This window comes from Aedes aegypti, chromosome 1, assembly GCF_002204515.2.
Source record: "Aedes aegypti strain LVP_AGWG chromosome 1, AaegL5.0 Primary Assembly, whole genome shotgun sequence".
NCBI classification, from domain to species: Eukaryota; Metazoa; Arthropoda; class Insecta; order Diptera; family Culicidae; genus Aedes; species Aedes aegypti.
In genome coordinates this window covers 149,964,985-149,986,963 of record NC_035107.1, presented here as the reverse complement: position 1 = coordinate 149,986,963, position 21,979 = coordinate 149,964,985, and the positions used below count along the sequence as shown (strand labels likewise).

The 21,979-nt window shown below is 35.1% G+C and overlaps 1 protein-coding gene across 1 annotated transcript in view; it reads right to left on the bottom strand.

Moving 5' to 3' along the window:
• LOC5575091 (homeobox protein homothorax) overlaps positions 1-21,979 on the bottom strand; it is a 395,064-nt gene that overhangs the window by 107,543 nt on the left and 265,542 nt on the right. Inside the window, exon 8 of the mRNA XM_021838571.1 lies at positions 7,962-8,038. Within this exon, the coding sequence (XP_021694263.1) occupies positions 7,962-8,038 (77 nt within the window). The remainder of the gene's footprint in view (positions 1-7,961; positions 8,039-21,979) is intronic.

Sequence of the window (21,979 nt, the reverse complement as noted above, 5' to 3'; positions counted from 1 at the left end):
TTTGCAGTTTCCATACAAAATTCTCCGTTTCTATTATATGGAACATCACAATACTTTCCTAAAGAATCAAAAAACAATTTTTGAACATCGATAAGATTGTAAACTTTGATAATAAATATTGTTATACACATGAAATTTGAATTCTGCGGCAAAATAAGCAAATCAATTGACATACAAGTTAGAAAACTTGCATGCAAGTTGTCTGAAATAGTCAAATTTTGCATTTTCACTATCTCAAAAACTAGACGTACTATGATATTTTTGAAAATGGTAATGGATTCAGCAACCCTTAATTAAGTAAATATCGGTATTTTGATTCTTAAGATAAAAACGTGTTCCGCAGTGTAATCTGCGTTATCAAGCTTTTAAAACATTTAACTTTTGAATGGAGGGCGTACATTTGAATTTGACAGTTTGAATTACCTAAAATAAATAGAAACGAGTGATCTTTCCATGATACCTATTACGGACGAAATTTCAATTTTGTTTCATATTAGGACACTTTATTTAGAATTCCGGACAGCTCACGAAATCCAAAACTAAAATAGATAAATTTTAAATTAGACTTCCCCAATAAACTGTATTTTTGCGGTCATTTTTAAAAATTAGTCTTTGAGCCCCTGGAATTTTTCGTTTATGTTGAAAAAACTTTTATCACTGAATTTTGGGTGATGCTTAACTTAAAAGTGCTGTAATAGTGTAAGTTCTCAGTTAATATCTGTGGAAGTGTTCATAAGAACATTAAGTCGAGAAGCAGGCTCTGTTCCAGCTGGGACGTAACGCCAGAGAGAAGACCATGCGTATACTTATTAAACAAACTGTATGGGTATTTACTTAAATGTGCGTAACTTATAGCGTGAAATAAGTATTGAATTAATTCAAATGAAACGTTGCTCTTCCGATACGACGACAAATGAAAATGAAACAAACGTTCGACAGATCCCGAAAAATGTGTGTTTTGTTTGATTATATGATTGTACATTTCGCTTGATTTTTTCCTGAGCACAAATCTCATACTATTCAAGGAGGCTACTTATTTAAATTTAAGCAAAAAAAGGCAACTATTCAGCATATTTAAAAGTTCATTTGTGTGTTTGTTGTGTAATAAGATGCATTATCAGATATTTCTGGACTCCATTCATACGTCAGGCAGAAAACTTTATGGATTTCATTTTTAAAAAAGAAAACAGGCTATGAAGTATAACACGCTAAGTTGCTGTTTAGTTTCATGGGAAATCACTATTAATACACAGGGGACAACGACAAGGCGGCAAGAATTACACTGCGGAACACGTTTTTGTCTCAAGCACCAAAATACCGTAATTAGCTCAATTAAGGGTTGCTGAATCCATTGCCGTTTTCAAAAATATCGTAGCACGTCTAGTTTTTGAGATATTGGCTGTTAAAAATGCAAAATTTGACTATTTTATCCAACTTGCATGCAAGTTTACCATCTTGTATGATAATTTATTTGCTTAATTTGCCACAGAATTCAAACTTTATGTGTCTAACAATACATATCAACAAAGTTCATAATATTGTTGAAGCTTAAAAGTTATTTTTTTAGTTTAGTAAAGTATTGTATTTTGCCATATAAGAGAAACTAAGATTTTTGTATGAAGACTGTTAGTATGTTGAAAAAATCGGTTGAATCGAAATTTAACCGTGAAATTTCAAACAATCTGTATTTGAAATGAAAGTTAAAGGCTTATTCTGCATGCTTGATGGATAAAATCATGAAAATTTTTGATAAATCATACCTTAAATTTTATGTAAACATCAATGAAACCAGTTTTTAAACATTTTTGGTGACCTGTAGCTAAAAATTGTGACGTGCTGGAACATTTCTGAGAACGGCATCAGATTCGGCATCCCCAAACCTACTAGAGACATATAATATGATCCTTGAGACACACAAAATAGTAGTTTACGGAACAAGTTGCAGAATGATGATTTTTACAGCACGAGTCGTAAATTTATCCTACGAGGCTTGCCGAGTAGGATAATTACGACGAGTGCTGTAAAAATCGAGTTCTGCAACGAGTTACGTACAACATTTTTTGCAATTTCGTAGAAGACCGCTTGAGGGTATCAGAAATTATATCAGAATGCATTCACCTTTATTTTACAATTTCTGAAAAATTTTTGTGTAATGATTCATTACGCAACTCAAAACAGTTACGTAATGAAAAAGCGTTGCGTAATGAATCATTACAGCACTGGTTTCAGTTAGGTAATGACTATTCCCGTACTCCATACTTCAGTGCAGGAAAGTAGGCCGTTCCATGACAGATTGGCATGATGAAAAACAGCCTATTACGATGAGAAATTGTAAAAATGTAAGTTTTGTTGCGCTGTGTTATAGGCATCATTGGGGCTTACTGTATGTTGGTGTATTAATAAATAAAGCATCCGTATTTCAGAAATCTCTGGCTGCTTTCTACGAAGCTTCACTCAATCTCCGAATAAAACTTATCTTATATCACTGTAGTACAATTCATGCCACATTATTGCGCATCAGGTTCAACTAGCAATTTTAAACTGAATTATCCATACAAATGATTGCAGCAATCATCGTGATTTACTCATTACACTGCGGAACACGTTTTTGTCTCAAGCACCAAAATACCACTATTTACTCAATTAGAGGTTGCTGAATCCATTGCCGTTTTCAAAAATATCATAGCACGTCTAATTTTCGAGATATTGACTGTTGAAAATGCAAAATTTGACGATTGCAGCCAACTTGCATACAAGTTTTCTAACTTGTATGGCAATTTATTTGCTTGATTTATCACAAAATTCAAACATCATGTGTTAAACAATACTTTTCAACAAAGTTCATAATTCTTCCGCTGGTAAAATGTTATTTTTTTGGTGGCTATGAAAAGTATTGTCTTATGCCATATAAGAGAAACGAAGAATTTTATATGAAGACTGCAAGCATGTTGAAAAAATCGATTTAAACTGAATTTAATGATAAAATTTACAATCAAATTATATCTAAATTGAAAGTTCAAGTCCTATTTTGCATGATTGGTGGATTAAATCACAAAAAAGTTTATTAAATTATACTTTAAATTTTATGTAAACATTAATCAAACCTGTGTTTTATACAACTTTGGTGACCTGTAGCTAAAAATTGTGACATGCTGGAACATTTCTGCGAACTGCAACAAATTCAGCGACCCATAATCTACTAGAGACACATAATTTGATCCTTGAGACACGCAAAAATGTCATTTTTGTTACACTGTGTTATCTAAATATGCAGTTTCAAAAGTTGAATAGTGTTTGTTTGGAACCGTGACCAGGCCCGGATTTTGGGGGGGGGGGGGATGCAAAGGGGTCATATGCACCGGGCCCCCCAATTAAGGGGGCCCCTGTGGAACCAAAATTAAGAACAAAAAACATTATAAAATACCTTTCAATATTTTCTCTTTAGACATTTGAACATATAATTCAAACGTCAGTAGAATAAAAATTGCGCCCAGCGTTTTTGCAGGATCCTAAAAAATACGGCTAAACCTATAAAGCACTGCTCAATTTAAAGAATTTATTGGGATCTTATCAGTACTTTAAAATTTAAACATATTTGCAATTCCAGTATAGACTTAGTTTTGCTTTAGTAATGGCCGATTTTCATATAAAACATTTAAGTTTAGGGAACTGTATAACAGCTTCTAACGAACCGATTGACCTGAAATTAGAATTACATCTTATAAACAACATGAAGTTTGATTTATGGGAAATTAAATAAATTGTATTCAAGAGTTTGAAATATATTTAAAATAGCATTTTTTGAAAAAAACATGCCAAAAATTTAAAATTAGAGTTATTTTTCAAATGTGAATATTTTGAAGCAGGCATGCTTCTGCAAATTTGCTCACTTAGATGAAAAAAAAAATGTAGAAGTTTATACTTATCGTAAATTGTTTGTTATCAAAGTATCAAAATTTGAACATTTTTCTCAAAATGGGAAAATTTGAGAAACTTCGACACTTTTGCATAGAATTTGATGACTTATTCACAGGTCTAATTTGAAGTTATATCCAACATGCAATTCAAATTTCAGGTCAATCGGTTTGTTAGACACAGAGATGCAGATCTTCAAACTTGACCATGAAAATCAGCCTTTGTGTACTTTATTCTCGTCAGTACTGCAAATTTTTTGTTTCCAACCTGTGAAAAACTGGAAACTTGTAGTAAACAGAAACGATTGGAGCTTTGGAGAAAAACGGCTTTAAACATTATTAGCAATTTTTCACTCCATACAAATCATGTAGAAGCCAAAAAAAACGAGTCAATCTTCTACGAATTGTTATATTTTTCCCATTGGACGGAAAAGTCACCTAAAAACACTATTGGAAAGTTTGAAAACAGCTCACACCCGAAAATGTCACTTACACCACTTTTCATTTGGGTCCCTTATATCTTTGGACCGACCATTTCAACATTGAAATTCAATACGTTGGTTTATGGAATCCCAAAACGTGCTGAATTTTGTATAAAAAGGCCCCCCTTTTAAGATCTAACCAGGCCCCCGAAGCCCAAATCCGGCACTGACCGTGACTACGATAATCTTCACATTCTTGGATTTGAAATTGTCCAATTTCAAGAATTTGAAATATTCCATTCATAGTTAACGCAACATCGTGAAATATTAAAGATATACAACTTTTCAAGCCCTACGAAGATATTTGCGCATCAAGGGATCTTATTGTTACCAAAATTTTCTCAACTGTTCAAAGCATAGAGCATCTTCGTGCCTGTCATATGATATGCACATACAAAAAGGGCAAATTGGCAAAAACAAAAGCCTTAAAATAATAACTGTAGGAATGCTGTAGAACAAACACAATAATGAAGAGAGTAAAAACATTTTCAAAATAAGACAAAAACCAATAGAATAATAAAATCTTTCTAGCATAGAGTAGATTTCATCAATGCTAAAAAGAATTAACATTAAGTGTGGGCTGACTTCTGTTGGTTTGTCAGGGTGTTTGAAATTGGTATTACATTTGGAATGAGGTATGTGCTTGATTCTTAATTACTATAATTAATCATTCAGTTAACTTGCTTGGACATTTAGGAATTGTGCTTGCCACTTAGTCAAGAATGAAAGATGAATCAAAACGAAATGGAGGAAAAGGAGAACCAATTTCCATTTTCTTCGTACTCTGATAGCTTCATGATATTACTGGCTAAATCCCGAGTTAATTGCGCAATACTGTTCAAGTTCGAATAATGGTGGAAAGATCTTTAGGGTAGAAGCATCGGTCTATGATTATTTGGTCAGGGTATTTCTTATTTGACCATTCTGAGGAGAAATAAATGTGATTGGCCAATTTAGATGTGGCTAAAACAGGTTCTGTTGGCCTATATTGACCAACGTGATTTTCAATGCGAACATAAGGTTTCTGCTTAGCCCCGATATTTTTATACATAATATGGGTTGAAAGCTTTCATTTCATTAGCAATACATGTAGCGCTTTTCGTATATGTTATATAAATATTTACTCTTAGGCTGGTTAAAACCGGTGCTTCTACCCTAGTTTTGCTTGAAAAATGAGTGTAAGAAAAATGTGGCTAAATAAACGATCACATGAACATACATAAAAAGTGACTACCGACCAAGCATATATTTTTGAAGGTTTTAATAATTATTAATAATAATTAATTAATGTTATAAATGACTAACATTAGTCATTTGGTCATTGTTAGGCTGTTTTTCATCACGGCAATCGGTCATGTAACGGCCTACTTTCCGGCACTGAATTATGCAGTGAATTATGCCTATTGGCCAATAGTGGTTTTTCAGAGCATTTCTGAGACGAATAGGGTCGAAGTACCAAATATTCGTATAAAATCGAAAAACAACGCTAGCGTATTTACATCATCTGACAGCTTTTTATCTTGGTTTTGTGGAGAAAATATGAAAACTACTAAAACTCATATGTTTGTATTTATTATCGCTTGTGCCACTATAGGAATCCTATAGTACAGTTAACTCTCCCTTACTCGATATTCGGTATCTCGATATCGAGTTAGAGAACCATAGTTAAAGTTGGTTTTCATGGCTACCTCGATGGTCCCTTGGATCGCACTTGCACTGATTTCGTGCTCTGTAACTCGATACCTCTCTAACTCGATGGTCCCTTCAATATCGAGTTAGGGAGAGTTGACTGTAGCACTATTTCTAATTTCTGTTCCTATAGTAGCACTAGCAGCACTGCGTTGGAAAAATACTAATTAAAACTCTATTTTTACAAAACTTGTATATTTTTCCTACAAAGGGGAGTTCAAAAGCTTTCATTTGATGTAAACAAAGTTCTTAATTCATCAATTATTTCGTATAATAAAAAATAGTTTCTCTCAGTAGTGCTACTATAGGAACAATAGGTTTACTTTAGGCGCAAGGGAGCTTAAATTTTAAGCATAACTTATTATTTCGATCATTTTTTGAACAAAATCAAGCTGTGTTTCATTGGTACATAGATAAATAGCTCCTGACCTTCATGTCAAACATATTTTGAAAAGATTTATAGCAAAACGGCCGTAAAAAGCCACTAGTGCGACTATAGGGGACTTTGTTGGAGTTTGTACATGTTGGAAAAATATTTAAAGTGTTATTCAAGTTTATTGAAACACTTATTATGAAAGATAAATTGGAGCCATACCTAGAATTTACAAGAGCACAAATTTAGAGAGCCAGACATCTGTTTGAGCAGAGAATTTGATCGCTGGGTTTGACCAATCGATTACATTTTCAGCACGAACGGTTTAAAAAACGTCAATTCAATTCGTGATCATTAGGTGATAGGTTTAAAAAAATGCCATTCGTTTTTGTGTATGTAGCCCAAATCGAAATGACATTGTACTGCTCATAAGTGCTTATTTGTCACATTCGACATTTTTGACAATTTCGAGTTAATACCGTGGAGAGTCATCAAATGATAAACACCTTTGATCAACTTACTGAAATCTGTGAGATTGTTCTAGAAAATTCGAAAAATGCAATATGCATATGCAATTTTGTACAGCTAAATTTTAGCCACAAATAGGGTAGATGTACCAATAGTGGAGGTACTAAGCACGATTGAACTTCATTTAACCGCCTAAATTCAAAAAGCGCAATTATTGTACATGTTAAGGGGACACGGGAGACCGTGTTATTTTCCCTATCCTTTGTCTCACTCTAACAATTATCATCAAAACTTTGCCGAAGCAAATCTCGAGTTTCAGTGAACCGATGAAGCTGAAAATTTAATCGATTGTGCAGAATATAGTGATAAATTTTTCACATCCATATATGGAGTGGTACTTGAGATCTGCTTCTTCAAATGGATAGGATGATTATAATGACGTCCCGTGCGGCCTTAATAATGTAACGGGAAGTAACAATCATTGATTTAATGAGAAAAATGATTTCATCGCAGTAATCCACGGCATGTCAGTGAAAAATAATACCTCCACTATTGGTACACTGTTCCTTTAGTTGCGGTATATTTTTAATTTTGTGTTGCGGTATCCGTGGTTTTCTTATGGGATCCTCCACTATAGGAACATTTTACCGCAACTATTGGTACAAGTAAGAAAATTTTTAGCAATTTTAGTGATATTTCATCAGTTTTGAAGCAATTTGAACGCTCTTTTCAACTATTCTGTGTATCAACAAGCCAATACGTCGATTGGCAGTGTCGGTTCGGTGGCTAATATAATAATAATATTTGGAATAATATTTGGAAATTTTAGTTTCGTTCCATACTGCTTTCCTGCCCATAATCGCATAACAGTCCCATGTTTATAGGAAATCCCATATAACATGGGACTGTTATGCGAATATGAGCAGTTTACTAGTAGTAAAGTAACATTTTGTAAATATTGGGTGGGGAAAATGTAAAATGATGTAAATGATGTTTTATTGTTACATAGTAAAAATAATTCGAATGTTGACTCACCAGTTATTAACTTGTAATATCGTTAAACCTGTATCCTGCGCTAACTGCTTTTTCTGGTCTTCAGAAGGGTAGGGGTGCTGTAAAGAAGAACAAAAACATACTTAGTTGAATTGATGTATTGTTTTGCAATGAAATTATTATAAATTTAGTCACGTGCCGATTATACATCAGGAGAGCGGTATATCTTTGTTGTTAAAATACTCATTTGAAAATTTGAACATGAATTTAAACGCTACTAAATTGGGAAGGTTCCGGTATAGGAATTGAGCCAGGGAGAGAAGTGAAAATGTGAAGAATGATTGACAAGCGTATTTTGTTCGAATGTCTTGTGCATTTCTCGTGCTCAAAGCCTACTCTTTAGAGGTTGGTTTTTGTCTGTGGTATATTCACGCTGCTCGCTTTTGTATGCATTCAGTCAAAACTAACCTTACCAAACTTCCGAAAAAAAAACGATCGAGTACACGAGCAAGACGCATGAGTTGACGATGATTTGTTCTACTCTGTTGGCATAATCAGCATTCGAGAGTGGAAAAAAGATTCGCAAAATAAGGGTTGCATTTCACCATTGACTTGACAGGTCCATTGTTCTCACATCTCTTGGTCCTGTGCTTTTAGAATGGAAGCTTGTCAGTGGTGGTGGCTGGTTGCTGATGGCGACTTGTGTTTTCATTTGTTTGTATTTCTAGAGTGTATATTTGCGCAACAATAAAACACCCACATCTGGCGGAAACGAATTTAACCGCATCGTTTGTGAACCGGAGGCTTTTCGGCTTGATTTCTTTGTTCCCGTCATCTTGCAGTGTGTTGTCTTTTTTGTGTCCATTCATAGTAATTTGACAATAGAATAAAAGTATGTTTTCGTATGTGTGGATATCTTGGACAAATTAAACTGTCATTTACTGCATATTTTTTTCATTGCTAGGCACGCGACAAAAATATGGAAAACAGTGAAGAATCACATTATGTTTTGAATGTAGATCCAATTTCAATCAAACATATAATTATTTGTGAACGTGAAGATGTTGCGACTCAGTATCCTCCGATAGATACGTAAAAATTGACCTTAACTGTAAGGCCGTCTTTAGTGTGACGTATACTAGCTACCTTGGTAAGTATGCAATTCATGAAGCCTCAATTTAAAAAATTATCTACCCATCATTGCGTCGACATTTTTAATTTAATAGTGATTGCAACAAATAAATAAAATAATTCGTGTGTCTCAATTTGTTTTATAAAGCAGGAAAACAGCTTATGCCGACACTTATTGTGACGAACCATAAGTTTGTTGAATGATTGAATGAATGATAAATGTAACATTGCCATGCTTCAAATTTGTGTTATCACAAGCTTGAAATGAGCTTACCAGTTGGTAATATATCTTCGACTGAAGTCACAATCTCGGTACCAAGACGCAAAAGCTGGGATTGAAAATAACTGCATTGACGCGCGCAAACGAACTATTAGGCTTGGGCTTTTGCCAGAAAAATGTGGAATCGGAAAAATGGCGCGAAAAACGAATCCGCTTGCCTAAGCAATCGAATAGTAAAGCCCAAGCTTTACGAAGTGCACTCTTTTACCTAGCCCAATGCCGACAAAACGCGAAAACGAAAAAAACAACTTCCACTTAGGCGAAGCATAAAAAATGAACCAGCTTGCTTGGTTTTGCCAAGCGCATTCTTTTACATACACTGAAACAAGCGTTGCAGTAATGAGAACCATGAACGTGTTTTTAAATTTACTATTCCAACCACGATTGAGCTATATTGAACGCTTTTTATTTGCGTTCTGTTTCCTCTCAATCCAACCGCGTCGATAGCCGAGCGACTAGCGTTCGCGCTTGTCAATCGCCAGATCCTCGGTTCGATTCTGGTCTGCTGCAAGTTTTTAACCATGATATAGTAATTTTTACTATACAAATGGTGTCATGGTAAAATTGAATGCACAACATATTCTAAATAAATGCGAATTTAGTCTGCACAAATCAAGTGGCGTTGTGTATTTAATTTAACCCTCTAATATAGTATTTTCAACCGCAACGCTGTTCTCAGTGTATTATTGGTTTGGAAGAGTAAGTGTTTTATATTGATATCCAGTGAAGGGGATATTCCATAAATCGATCTTTTTTTACTCAAGAATAACTTCTGAAAATGGCCTATGAGTATTTGCATTTGATTTGTTTGAAATTTAACTTCAAAACTGTCGATTTTAGAGAAAAACGTTCAATGGAGAATATTAAATATCGCCTACAGGTACATTACTCGTCTTGTGTTGTGTATTTCTTTCACTACTGGACTGCAAAGTGCGGCTTCATAAGTGCGAAAATGTGAATAAAAGTGCGGGATTGCATCGAATCATTGTCGAATTTGTTGTTTTGACTTCCACGAATAACCCCGCTGAAGACACCGATTCGATTGGATGCAATCGCGCACTTTTATTAGCATTTCCGCACTTGTAAAAACTTCTGCGATAGTCCAATGGTGAAAGAAATGCGCAATAACCAGTGTACAAGTTTTGCCCCCTTACTAGAGTGACAGACAGATAGAAAGATGTGACAATGAGCCTATGCATGCTATAAAACGTTTGACTTTTACTGTGCGCCCTGTTTTCAAGTTGCCCGTGAGAGAGAGCGAGACAGCACCAACACACGGCGCACAGTAAAAGTCATGAGAACAAAAGAATTTATGGCACGTACAGAGGCTCATATGCCATGGCTTTTCTTCTTCTTTTTCTTGCCATTACGTCCTTACCGGGACAGAGCCTGCTTATCAGCTTAGTGTTCAATAAGCACTACCACAGTTTCTAACTGAGAGCTTTCTTTGCCAAAGTTGCCATTTATGCATTCGTATATCGTGTGGCAAGTACGATGATATTCTATACCCAGGGAAGTCAAGGAAATTTTTATTACGAAAAGATCCTGAACCGACCAAGAATCGAACCCAGACACCTTCAGCATGGCTTTGCTATGTAGCCACGACCACTCGGCTAAGCCATGCCCAGCTTTTATATATAGTAATGTCTTGCAGAGTATAGTTTTACCGTACTAATCAACTGCACCCCATATTACAGTACACTTAATCTTTTTTACGCGATAAATGGTTCCATGAAAAAAAAATCTCACGAGATAAGCTACACTTTTTTCTTCCAGTCTGTTTGTGACACTTCAGGACTTCAGGACTTGTGTGTAGCATGTACGCAATTGTCAATGCAATCACACCAATGTGCTACTAGTCATTCAGCTACTGTGCACTAGTCATTTAAATTTAAACTACTTAAATAGCCGATTAATATTTTGATAATGTACAAAATGTTTTGAAGCGGTGCCGAAAGTGTCGATTTGATTACAAAATAAATTGGCTTTTGATAACAACACGCTCCTAATACCTACATCGCTTTTCATTATAACTGCACACAGCATACAGAAGTTTAATTTTAGATACGGCTATTTAGAGATAAATATCAAATTATTGTGCAGGAAATTAACAGGTAGAAAGCACTATGTCTGGTAAAATCCCCCGGGCAGATGACGCCCATGCATGGTGAATAACAACAAAACATCTTTATGATGATGGAGACAGCAATCTTGTGGCCATCAATTGACACACTCCTAACAAGAATCAATAATACGCGTTCTGAAACATCAAGTTTCGATTACAAAAAAATCAAATCCATGTAACAAAAGTCATGTTAATCAATTATCCACTAGCGTCAGCGTTCCATCAACACAAAATTGTTTCAACTTTGAAATAATGTCTGAAATACTGAAGTCACCATTCTTAATTGTATTAAAATAGACATTTTATAACATATGTTCATGACAGAGGAAGCGTCTGAATATGAAATTCGTATCTTCCATTAGATCGACAACGTAGATGGTAGACCAGTTTTGTGTTCGTCATCGTATTCTGCCACTCTAATATTATAGAATCCGTCGCCATGCCCATACGAACGGTTTCAGCCTCATCATTGACCAGCTTCGATGGAAAGTGCAATGATGCACACATAGCATCCACCTCCGTAGGTCGACCTTTCTGATTGGCATGGACCATTTATTGCAGTCTTCTCTAATATTTATTACACTTTGACTCTTCCTGCTGCTCTAGTGTAATAGCAGAAAGACATTCTTGTGCTCTGTCCGTTGGAACCAGTTTCCAAATGTACTATTTCGAAGCCGTTCATGTTGCCAAGGGTATTAGAAAATGTCACAAATTGACGATGAATTTTCGCTTTAATTATTTTCCAACAGTTTTCTCTGGTGTTTCCCAAAATGCTGCTATTTAGGAATAGTTTGTCTGTTCCATAGCAATTCTACTGGTGCTGAAACATCATTTTATGACACGTGCTGCCACTGTTTCGACGAGTTGGATTATGGAACGGTCTGATCTCAATTCGAACTGACCAAATGAAATATTCGAGCGCCATACGACTATTGCAAAATAGCCCTCAACTTTCAAGCCCCGTAAGATCACACGGTAATCTCTGCAGAGTCGTACCATCACATTGATTCAACGACGGATACTCATTCGCATTATACCATCAAATGCAAAGTGCATCGCCGCTCGTAGATAAATGCACTAGTCAGAGATAATTCACAATTACCACATTCCCCAACGTAGCTTTGTACATCCCGCTACGCCTAGATCTAACAGAATCGTTGCAAAAATACCATTCCGTACCAGTTTTGCCGTCAAGAACCTTATACTGCGACGTTTCTGTTTGACACGACACTTCAATCTGTTTAGATGAAGGTGGACAAAAGTTTTGTTTTATAAATGTGTAACGAGTTGGTTCTATGGTAACAACATAATTTCAAAACTATACAAAGGAACAAATCTCAAAAACTTCTCTTGTCATTTCCCATCCAAATGTGTTGGGGGAATCAATAAATAATAAAATGCAAGTTAAGGTGAATTTATGATTGCTTACAGTATGTCTTTGCCACGTATATTTGTCGAATGATAATCAAATCATTATTTTAGTTTTCATAACATCGACTTATTAAAATTATGAATTATTAAAACATAATTCAATTTTACAGGCTTCAACCATAACCTTGAGTTTTTTTACGGGTTTTTGAGTGAAAAGTTTTAATGAGAGAAAATATTAAACGCTTCTGTTTGTAAGAATATTCCACTAGATTTGAATAAAATTGAACGAAATTTGTACTGTGATACGCTCACTGATGGAGCCATCTCTCCCGTAAATATGATTTTATTCTTTGATTGAAAATAAAATCATAACGATAACGCAGCACAATGAAGACAAGGCATAATAACATATTTGATACGCAGCTTGGATGATCATTACCAACAGTAATATTTCAACACCCAAAAGGAGAATCCACTGGGAAAATATGTTATTTAAATAAATTTAGAATAACAATTGATTTGACAAGATGGTTCATTGAAGGTTTATAGGAACAATAATTCATGGAAATCACTTAAATATTTCATTTTCAAAGGGTACACTATTACAGTAAACATTGCGATAACATTGTTCTAAGTGAAATACGTTCCCACACCTATCAGCACTGATGAACAGAATAAGAACCATTAATTCAATAAAACCTGTTATCTCATGTAATATCGTAGGGAAAAATTGTAAAAAAAACTAGCAAAAATAACGAAATATAATGAAAATCAACACTGAAAATTTATTTGGCTTTGGCTTTTTGGCTCCTCCAAGATTTGGCTAACAAAAATAAAATTTCAGATTTGTTCTATTTCGAACAGAAGACAAATTTCAATTTTAACATTACGTAAAAAATGGACGTTGCTAAAGTGCTCCGTTTTTTATTTGTGTGGTTTTTCTGACTAAAATAGTTTTTTTAATTGTAACCTGGTTTCGGTTGGGCTGGTCCATACACTGTTTTTTTGCCCGTTCCACCAAGGGGACACTTTAGATTTTTTTTTAGGTTTGACTTTTTTGATTCTTTACGAAAAGTCTTCCTCTTTGTTGCTGCCTTTTTTATCGATATTAGATATTATCCAATATTAGATATTAGATGTTATGAAAATGATAGAAGATATACCATATTATAATGAAATTGAGCACATTTTTTGTCCTCGGTCAAATTGTCGATCTCTGCCGATTGTACACATAGAAAAACATAGAGTAAAGTGGGGCAAAAGTTTGATTGGGGCAAGAGTTTCTTTTTAAGATTTCTAGAACAATTCATATGGGGCCTTCCTTAGCCGAGTGGTTAGAGTCCACGGCTACAAAGCAAAGCCATGCTGAAGGTGTATGGATTCGATTCCCGCACGGTCCAGGATCTTTTCGTAATGGAAATTTCCTTGACTTCCCTGGGCATAGAGTATCATCGTACCTGCCACACGATATACAAATGCGAAAATGGCAAATTTGGCAAAGAAAGTTCTCAGTTAATAACTGTGGAAGTGCTCATATGAACACTAAGCTGAGAAGCAGGCTCTGTCCCAGTAAGGACGTTAATGCCGAGAAGAAGAAGCACAATTCAGACCAAAACTTATAAAGGTCATGGTGGTTCGAATGCAATTCAAGTAAGAGACTTTTACTCCAAAAATCATAAATATCGATTGAAATTTGGAAAAGTTATGGCTATTTGCTGTTTTTCGACGTGAATGTTGTAATTTTTGGTCAAACTTCGGTTACATGAAAATAAATAAAGATAAAATCTTTTTCGAAATATAATATAAGGCCGTTTCTAGGCCTACCATAAGGATGGTCTGAGTTGTATTAGTTTTTGCATAAATGCACCGAAACAATTTTTGGCCTATAGTGGGGCAAAAGTTCGACCCATGTATAAATTTACGGAAAAATTTGCAAATTGCCTAAAATCCACATATTATATTCAAATTTAGTGAAATTTGCCTGAGCGTGCGAAAAATGTCACCAAAATTTCACATTTTCCCAAAATTTTGCGAAAAACTGCTATTTTTGGATATATTGGATTTAAACTCCCTGTTTTGAGCAATTTTTTGATGAAAATTAAGTGTGTATTTTTCTGTAAACATAATTTTATGTCTGATATAAAGTATGCCTGTCACAACAGTGTTGATATTTTGTGTTTCGACCAGCGAACTTTTGTCCCATTCTAGATTCGAGCTCTTGCCCCACCGGTGGGGCAAAACTTCGTTCAAAACAATCAATTTTGAAACTGTTTTGACCAAAAGTGGGCAAAAATGGAAATTAAGATTATACCACTAAGGTCGAACTTTTCCTCCACCTTAGTCTACACCGTATTGTATACAAAAACAAGATTTCCGTAGCTGGTGTGTGCCCGAGACTGTTGGCCTATATTTCACAGCGAAAGCTGCGTCATTTTGCCACAGTGGCTTAGGAACACCATCCGAGATGTCCAAGCTTCGATCAGAATGGATTAATGCACACGAGGTCCGAGGACTCTTGCTTGAGACACTTCTCTTAACTCGGAAAGGCAAGCACAAAACCGGCTCTCTCGAACACAAAAGACTTTAAAACATGAATTGTGTATTTTTCTAAATTATTATCTATTTATCATTCAGCGGCTACAAACGAACTACGACGGCGACCTTGCATGGATAGTGGATAAATTGGAACTAACGTACAGAGCGAAATCATATGATGAATTAAAAAAAATGAACTTATCATTCGGTTTGTAGCGGTACTGAAGATGGATATACATATACATTGTATAAAAATTACACCTAAAATTCAGTTTCCATAATAAGAGCTTGAAACATATGACGGCTATATTATATCACACCAGACTTATTTTACTTGATCAGACTAACTTATTTATGGAACGACTAAAAGTATTAAATTATACTGAATGGTTAGAATACATGTTGCTGTCAATATTCTCCTAGAATGTCAATGCAGCATATCAAAACGGTACCACTAAAAGCTACTGCAATCGCATTGAAATCAGACACATCACTCTTCGCCGAACGATGCGGAAAACGTTGAAAATAAATAAAATATTCATAAAAGCAAAAAGGAAACAGGTATATATCAAAAATTAATACCAAAACCAGAAAATAAATGACTTGTCAAAATTTTTATAATAGTTACCGTTTAAATGCAGCAATAGATAAACATTTTTTTGCCGTGAACAGACGACCAAAACAAATGAAAAAGTGCGAGTGATACTGATATTATTTCATGTGTGTGCAATTATTGCTGTTGCAGTTTTATATATTTACATATAAATAAATAAATATGCAATAATCTACCGACCAAAAAATATAAACGAAAACAGCGAGCAATCACTCGGCACACGTATCCGGAAAATTCAGAGGGAAACTCAAACAATCATGCTGAACACACATATCTTGTAGGTTAGCAGGCAACACGTTTCACTTTTTTTCTGTGATGACACAGCGATGGAAGACTGGCTGGTATTTTGCATGAAACGAAGGATGGAGGGTAATCACAAGCGTTCACAGGTTCTGGGTAACCAAATGCAAATTTTATAAATGCAAGGTAACTTTACTCAGCATTGCAAATACCTTTCCAGAATCCTTTAAAAAAGTTAATAATAGCATCATCAAAAAAATAAACTTTAAGTATTCGAAGCAATCCCAAACAATGTAGTTGGCATGTAAAAACTTCCGTAAATATCCTACATTTTATTGTTGTTGCCAGCTGGTAAACATCAGTTGAAGACAGAGTTGTTTTATCTCTTACTAGCTGCCCCGACAAATCGTGCTTTGTTGACTTATACACCGATAATTATTTCTTATTTTTATATAAGTGGCTTTTCGTCTTGGTGAGCATGCCACTCACAGCTGATAGAATATTTTGTAACAAAGATTTTTTGACAAATCAAAGCCTCAAACTAAAATCCAGATATAGTAGTTTACGGAACAAGTTGCAGAATGATGATTTTTACAGCAAGAGTCGTACATTTGCCCAACGAGGCTTGCGAGTTGGATAATTACGACAAGTGCTGTAAAAATTGAGTTCTGCAACGAGTTGCGTACACAATTTATTTTGCAATTTCGTAGAAAACCACCTGAGGGTATAAGAAATCATATCGGAATGCATTCACCATTATTCTACAATTTATGAAAAACAATTGTACAATGGTTCATAACGCAACTCAAAATAGTTACGTAATGAGAAAGCGTTACGTAATTAAACATTACCCCACTGGTCCCACTGGTCCCACTGGAAATGACTATTACTACACTGCATAATTCAGTGCAGAAAAGTAAGCCGTTTCATGACATATTGGCGTGATGAAAAACAGCCTATTACGATAAGAAATTGCAAAAATAGTAGTTTACGGAACAAGTTGCAGAATGATGATTTTTACAGCACGAGTCGTAACAACATTTTTGCAATTTCGTAGAAGACCACTTGAGGGTATCAGAAATAATATCGGAATGCATTCACTATCATTTTACAATTTTTGAGAAATGGTTGTGTAATAATTCATTACGCAACTCAAAACAGTTGCGTAATGAGAAAGCGTTGCGTAATGAATCATTACAGCACTGGTTTCAGTTGCGTAATGACTATTCCCGCACTGCATACTTCAGTGCAGGAAAGTAGGCCGTTTCATGACAGATTGGCGTGATGAAAATCAGCCTATTACGATGAGAAATTACAAAAAGAAAATTTTAGATTCATTTTTTTTTTGTTTAGAGAGACTTTACCCAGAAGGGGCTTTCGTCTCGATTCATTCAAGTTTGATAATACCATGGTTTCAGGTATGCGTGTAACGGTTTACTCAGAGTTCGATGTTTAATTTCAATATGTTAATGAGCATTACGAAAATAAACGAACACGTGGACCCTGCCTTCAACATGCTAATGAGTACAGATGTCTATTTGATTCAGCCAACGCAAAGGATTCCACACCGCCAACCTGCTTATACTCACCACTCGATTTTTGGACATGCACTATTTTTATTATTTTTTATTCAATGCGTCATGTTGAAAAGTTTTCTGAAACAGATACGGGTGTCATCAGCGCAATGTATGGTTGCGAATGGTTTCTGCTGATAATCATATAATAATGCTTCGTCTGAAAACTAAAATGTTATAATGATACAGCATCAGCAAGAATGCTTGACATGCAGCTTTTTGAATTGTGCATAATGGAATTTTTCACATTAAAATGCGATCGTTTTCGGTTCTGTGGTTTTGAGCAGATGAATTTTTGGTGCAATCATATCGTCACCCATGTGCATCGCATTATAGCGCGTGAGTGAGCAGTGAGGTGGAGTTTGTTTCAAGTGAATTCAGAATTTTCCGTATACATCTGATGTATTAGTTTTACCTTTATTAACATTTGTGTTTATTTCTATTTTTATGGTAAGTTTGTGAGATGATGCCGTTAGAATTCTTTTTCTCCTAATTTATTTGTTTATACACTATTCGCCGTTAGGTATCACGTCAGCTGGGAACCGTATCTGAATACATTACAAATACAGTTAACTCTCCCTTACTCGGTATTCGGTATCACGATATCGAGTAAAAGAACTATTGTAAAAATTGATTTTCATGGCTACCTCGAAAACATTGATTTAATGTTGGCAAATATGTTTTGAGCTTTATACGATTTGTCAAATATGAGCTCCTCTCTTTTTGTTATTGAATGGACTTTTGCTTAATTTAATATACTTCTTTGTTTTCACGCAACAGAAAAAAAACCAAGCAGCCAACAGAAAAAATTGAGACGAATAAGTAAACTACTCACAGAAAAGCCCCATGAAGATTAGCTGGAATAAAATATAATATAGATAGGAATAATTAAAAGCACCCTAAATTTGCTTTATTTTCACGATTTTATCCCGGGATCCCGGGAAATCCCTGGAAATTACAATTTTATTTCCTGTTTCTCACAAAACCAAATTTCGGGAAAATTTGGAATTCTAGCCGCCTCACTCCGGTAAGGACAAAAAGCACGTGGGTTGCTGCGGTTGTTGATCGTCCATCAGGGGAACGGGGTAAGGATTTCGCTTTTGAGTGAATTGACAAAAAGTTGTGTTGGGGGGGCTGGGAATCAAACCCATGATCATTTGCTTATAAAACAAATTCAACGTGCATCTAACTTCACCACGTTGTCCCCCGACCTTAGACATAAACAGTTGTATTCTAGCTGCCTACATATTTTTGACAAATTTGAAGAGTAAATTAATCATGTAACTTATACTGTTTTAAGATATTGTAGATATTTATAACATTCAGTATTAGTTCAAAAGCCATTTGTACAAATGTTGATCTTGGAATATGTTGGCTGTCAACTGCCGATTGAACACGCAAGGAGGCTGAACCACACATAAGTGATACCATTAGAATCATTAGACATCTAAGCATTGGATAGGGGTCGTTTTATTCGTGCGTGCTTATAAGGCTCTTCCTCATTTCTATCACTGAACAGCCTTGCGTTAGTAGCAAATCGGCAAGCGTGGAAGAAGAGAGATTTGCAACGCCCCAACACGCACCTCAACAAAAAGCCTGAGCAAACAATACCTCGATAGCTACAGAGTACAAGGTCTAGAGTTGGCTACTCCGTACAAAACATTATATCACATCCTCCCTGTTGTGCCTTCGGCAATGTGTGCTTTGCTTGAACAGCAACGGTATGCATCCTATCTTAATAATCATTACTCAGTTTGTGTAAAATATACATTACAAATTGAGTTGAGAGTATCTTACACCTACAACCTAGCTGTTGTCGTAGCTTGATGCAATCGATGTTAAACCGTCTTTAACACTCCGCCCAATTGTTTACGACCGCATTGGAAACTTCTGTTCTCGCTTCACCCTCACCTATCCTTGCAGTCGATCACGGTCACATCACATACAAACAGACGCAACAGCTAGATCAGTTTATAATTTAAACATAGTCACGCGAACAATAACGCCCAATGCTATAAAAACTATATTTAGCCAAACGGTAACTAAGTGGCGGAAGTGCGCAAATGTCAATGTCAAGCAAAAACGATGCGAGCGCCACGGGTGAGCCGTTAGCAAACTAGCAAATATTAAAATTAATCGCTATTTTACTGTACGATAAAACTAATTCGGATGTATCGTCTGTTTGTCTGTATTCACTTCATCTCTCCTATTTTCAACAAGCATAAAAAATACGATACACGATGCAATAACAATCGAGTTGAACGTAATTTGAAAATCGTGTAGTTTTCCGCTATCCATCCGCATTGAGCATTGAATGAAGATAGAAGAGTAAATTATATCTTTGAAAATGCCTTCCTCAAATTATAATCATTACGCTATTGACGCGTGTTAGCTTTATGGGAGAATCTCTGCCATTTGCCATGTAATAATGTGGGGATGCATTCACAAATTACGTTACACTCTTATAGAAATGAAGCTCCAAACGAAACTTTTAGTTGATATCTCTAGAAAGTGTTTAATGTGAGGAAAATTAAATTTTTTGCGATGTAATTAATGAACATTTTCTCATTTACTGCATTCAATTAAGGGTATGCGATATGAGATTTTTCCATGGCGATACGAAACGAAACGATATGCGGAACTTTCAACAAAGTTCATAGCGAAACGAAACGAATTATTGAAATATTCCGTATAAACCGATACGATATTCAAATCATCACGAAATGTTTCGAAACGAAACGAAATTTTTATGAATATTCCGCGAAATTTTTGTGTATTGTTATAATTATGGTATACATTCACGTGGGATAACTTCTTATATTTTTGACATTCATTAAAATTTCAGGAAAAGGAGAGGTGTCTTTTTATGTTTTTAAAATATTATGTGCATCTTACTGCTAAACTTCAGTCGATTTGGGTGACAAATACGCCTCATGGCGAAGGGAACTGGACTGTCTTTAATACACAAGTTCCCCTATCTGCAATAAACATCCCGTTCGCTTTTCATTCTCAATTACCGTGTACCCACCATATGTTTCGCCCGTAGGGTATAACATTGGGCATTGGGCACTTTTTAGAAATCTTGTTATATAGTTATTGCACAGACAAACAGACGTAAGACTCTCATCAATGTCCATCGACCTTTTTTTTAACGAGTAATTCAAATATATGGTAGGTGGTCAATCTACCAACCGCAGCGCTCGCATCGTTTTTGTTCGTGTTTGACGATTACGTACTACCGCCGCCTGTTGGCCCATCGACCAAACACTGTGTATTTTAGCATTGGGCATACATGTTCTCGCGGCTATGATTTTTAACGCGATTTGTTCTAAGAGCTACGTCTGTTTGTCTGTGGTTATTGTTCTTAATTAAATTTTAATTTCATAGAAGAACTAATAAGGTTCGTAAGTAGCTATGAAAAATTCAAACGTAGAAAATATTACAGTATGATATTTACTGCTGGAGCCAAACGCGCAGTGTTAGGTGCTGCGCATAGTCAGTTGCGTAAACGGTACACAATGGTCGAAAAAAAAAAATTTGGCCAAAACTAGTCTTATCGCCTTGATTGATGAAATATGTAATCTGAATATGTTATTTGACGTTTTTATTGTTTCAGAAGGGGTTATTCACATATTACGTATTTTTTAAGTTTTTTTTAATTAGAAATGCAATGAAATTTGTCTGAAACCACAAATTTTGTTTGTATTTGATCGAGTTTGATCAAAATGTGAATGAAAAGTGGTTCAATATATTTTAAGTGAACTTTATATGGAAAGTACCGTCAAAATATATGTAAAATATTGAATTATTCAAATAGCTGTAACTTGAAAATCAGCAATTTTCTGCAAAAAATTAAAACGTTTTTTGTAAGATTTAAGGATGCAATATTCGGAACAATGGCGACTTGTCGCGACAAGAGTTGTTTTCCAGGTTCAAAATCATCAAAATTACTAAAGTGTAATATTGAATAGTATTAAAACTTTAAACAAATATTTTTTTCCATCCTACATCAACTATCGATAAAAGTGTTTAACCATAAGCATTCAGATAGTGCATAACTTTGGGGAAATATGGCATTCCTTAAATATGATTTTTGTACTTTATTTCATTCTCACATTTTTTATTTTTTTGATTTCAGCCAATTTGACGTCATAAAAGTCAAAGAAATTTAAATTTTAGTTAAACTTCAAT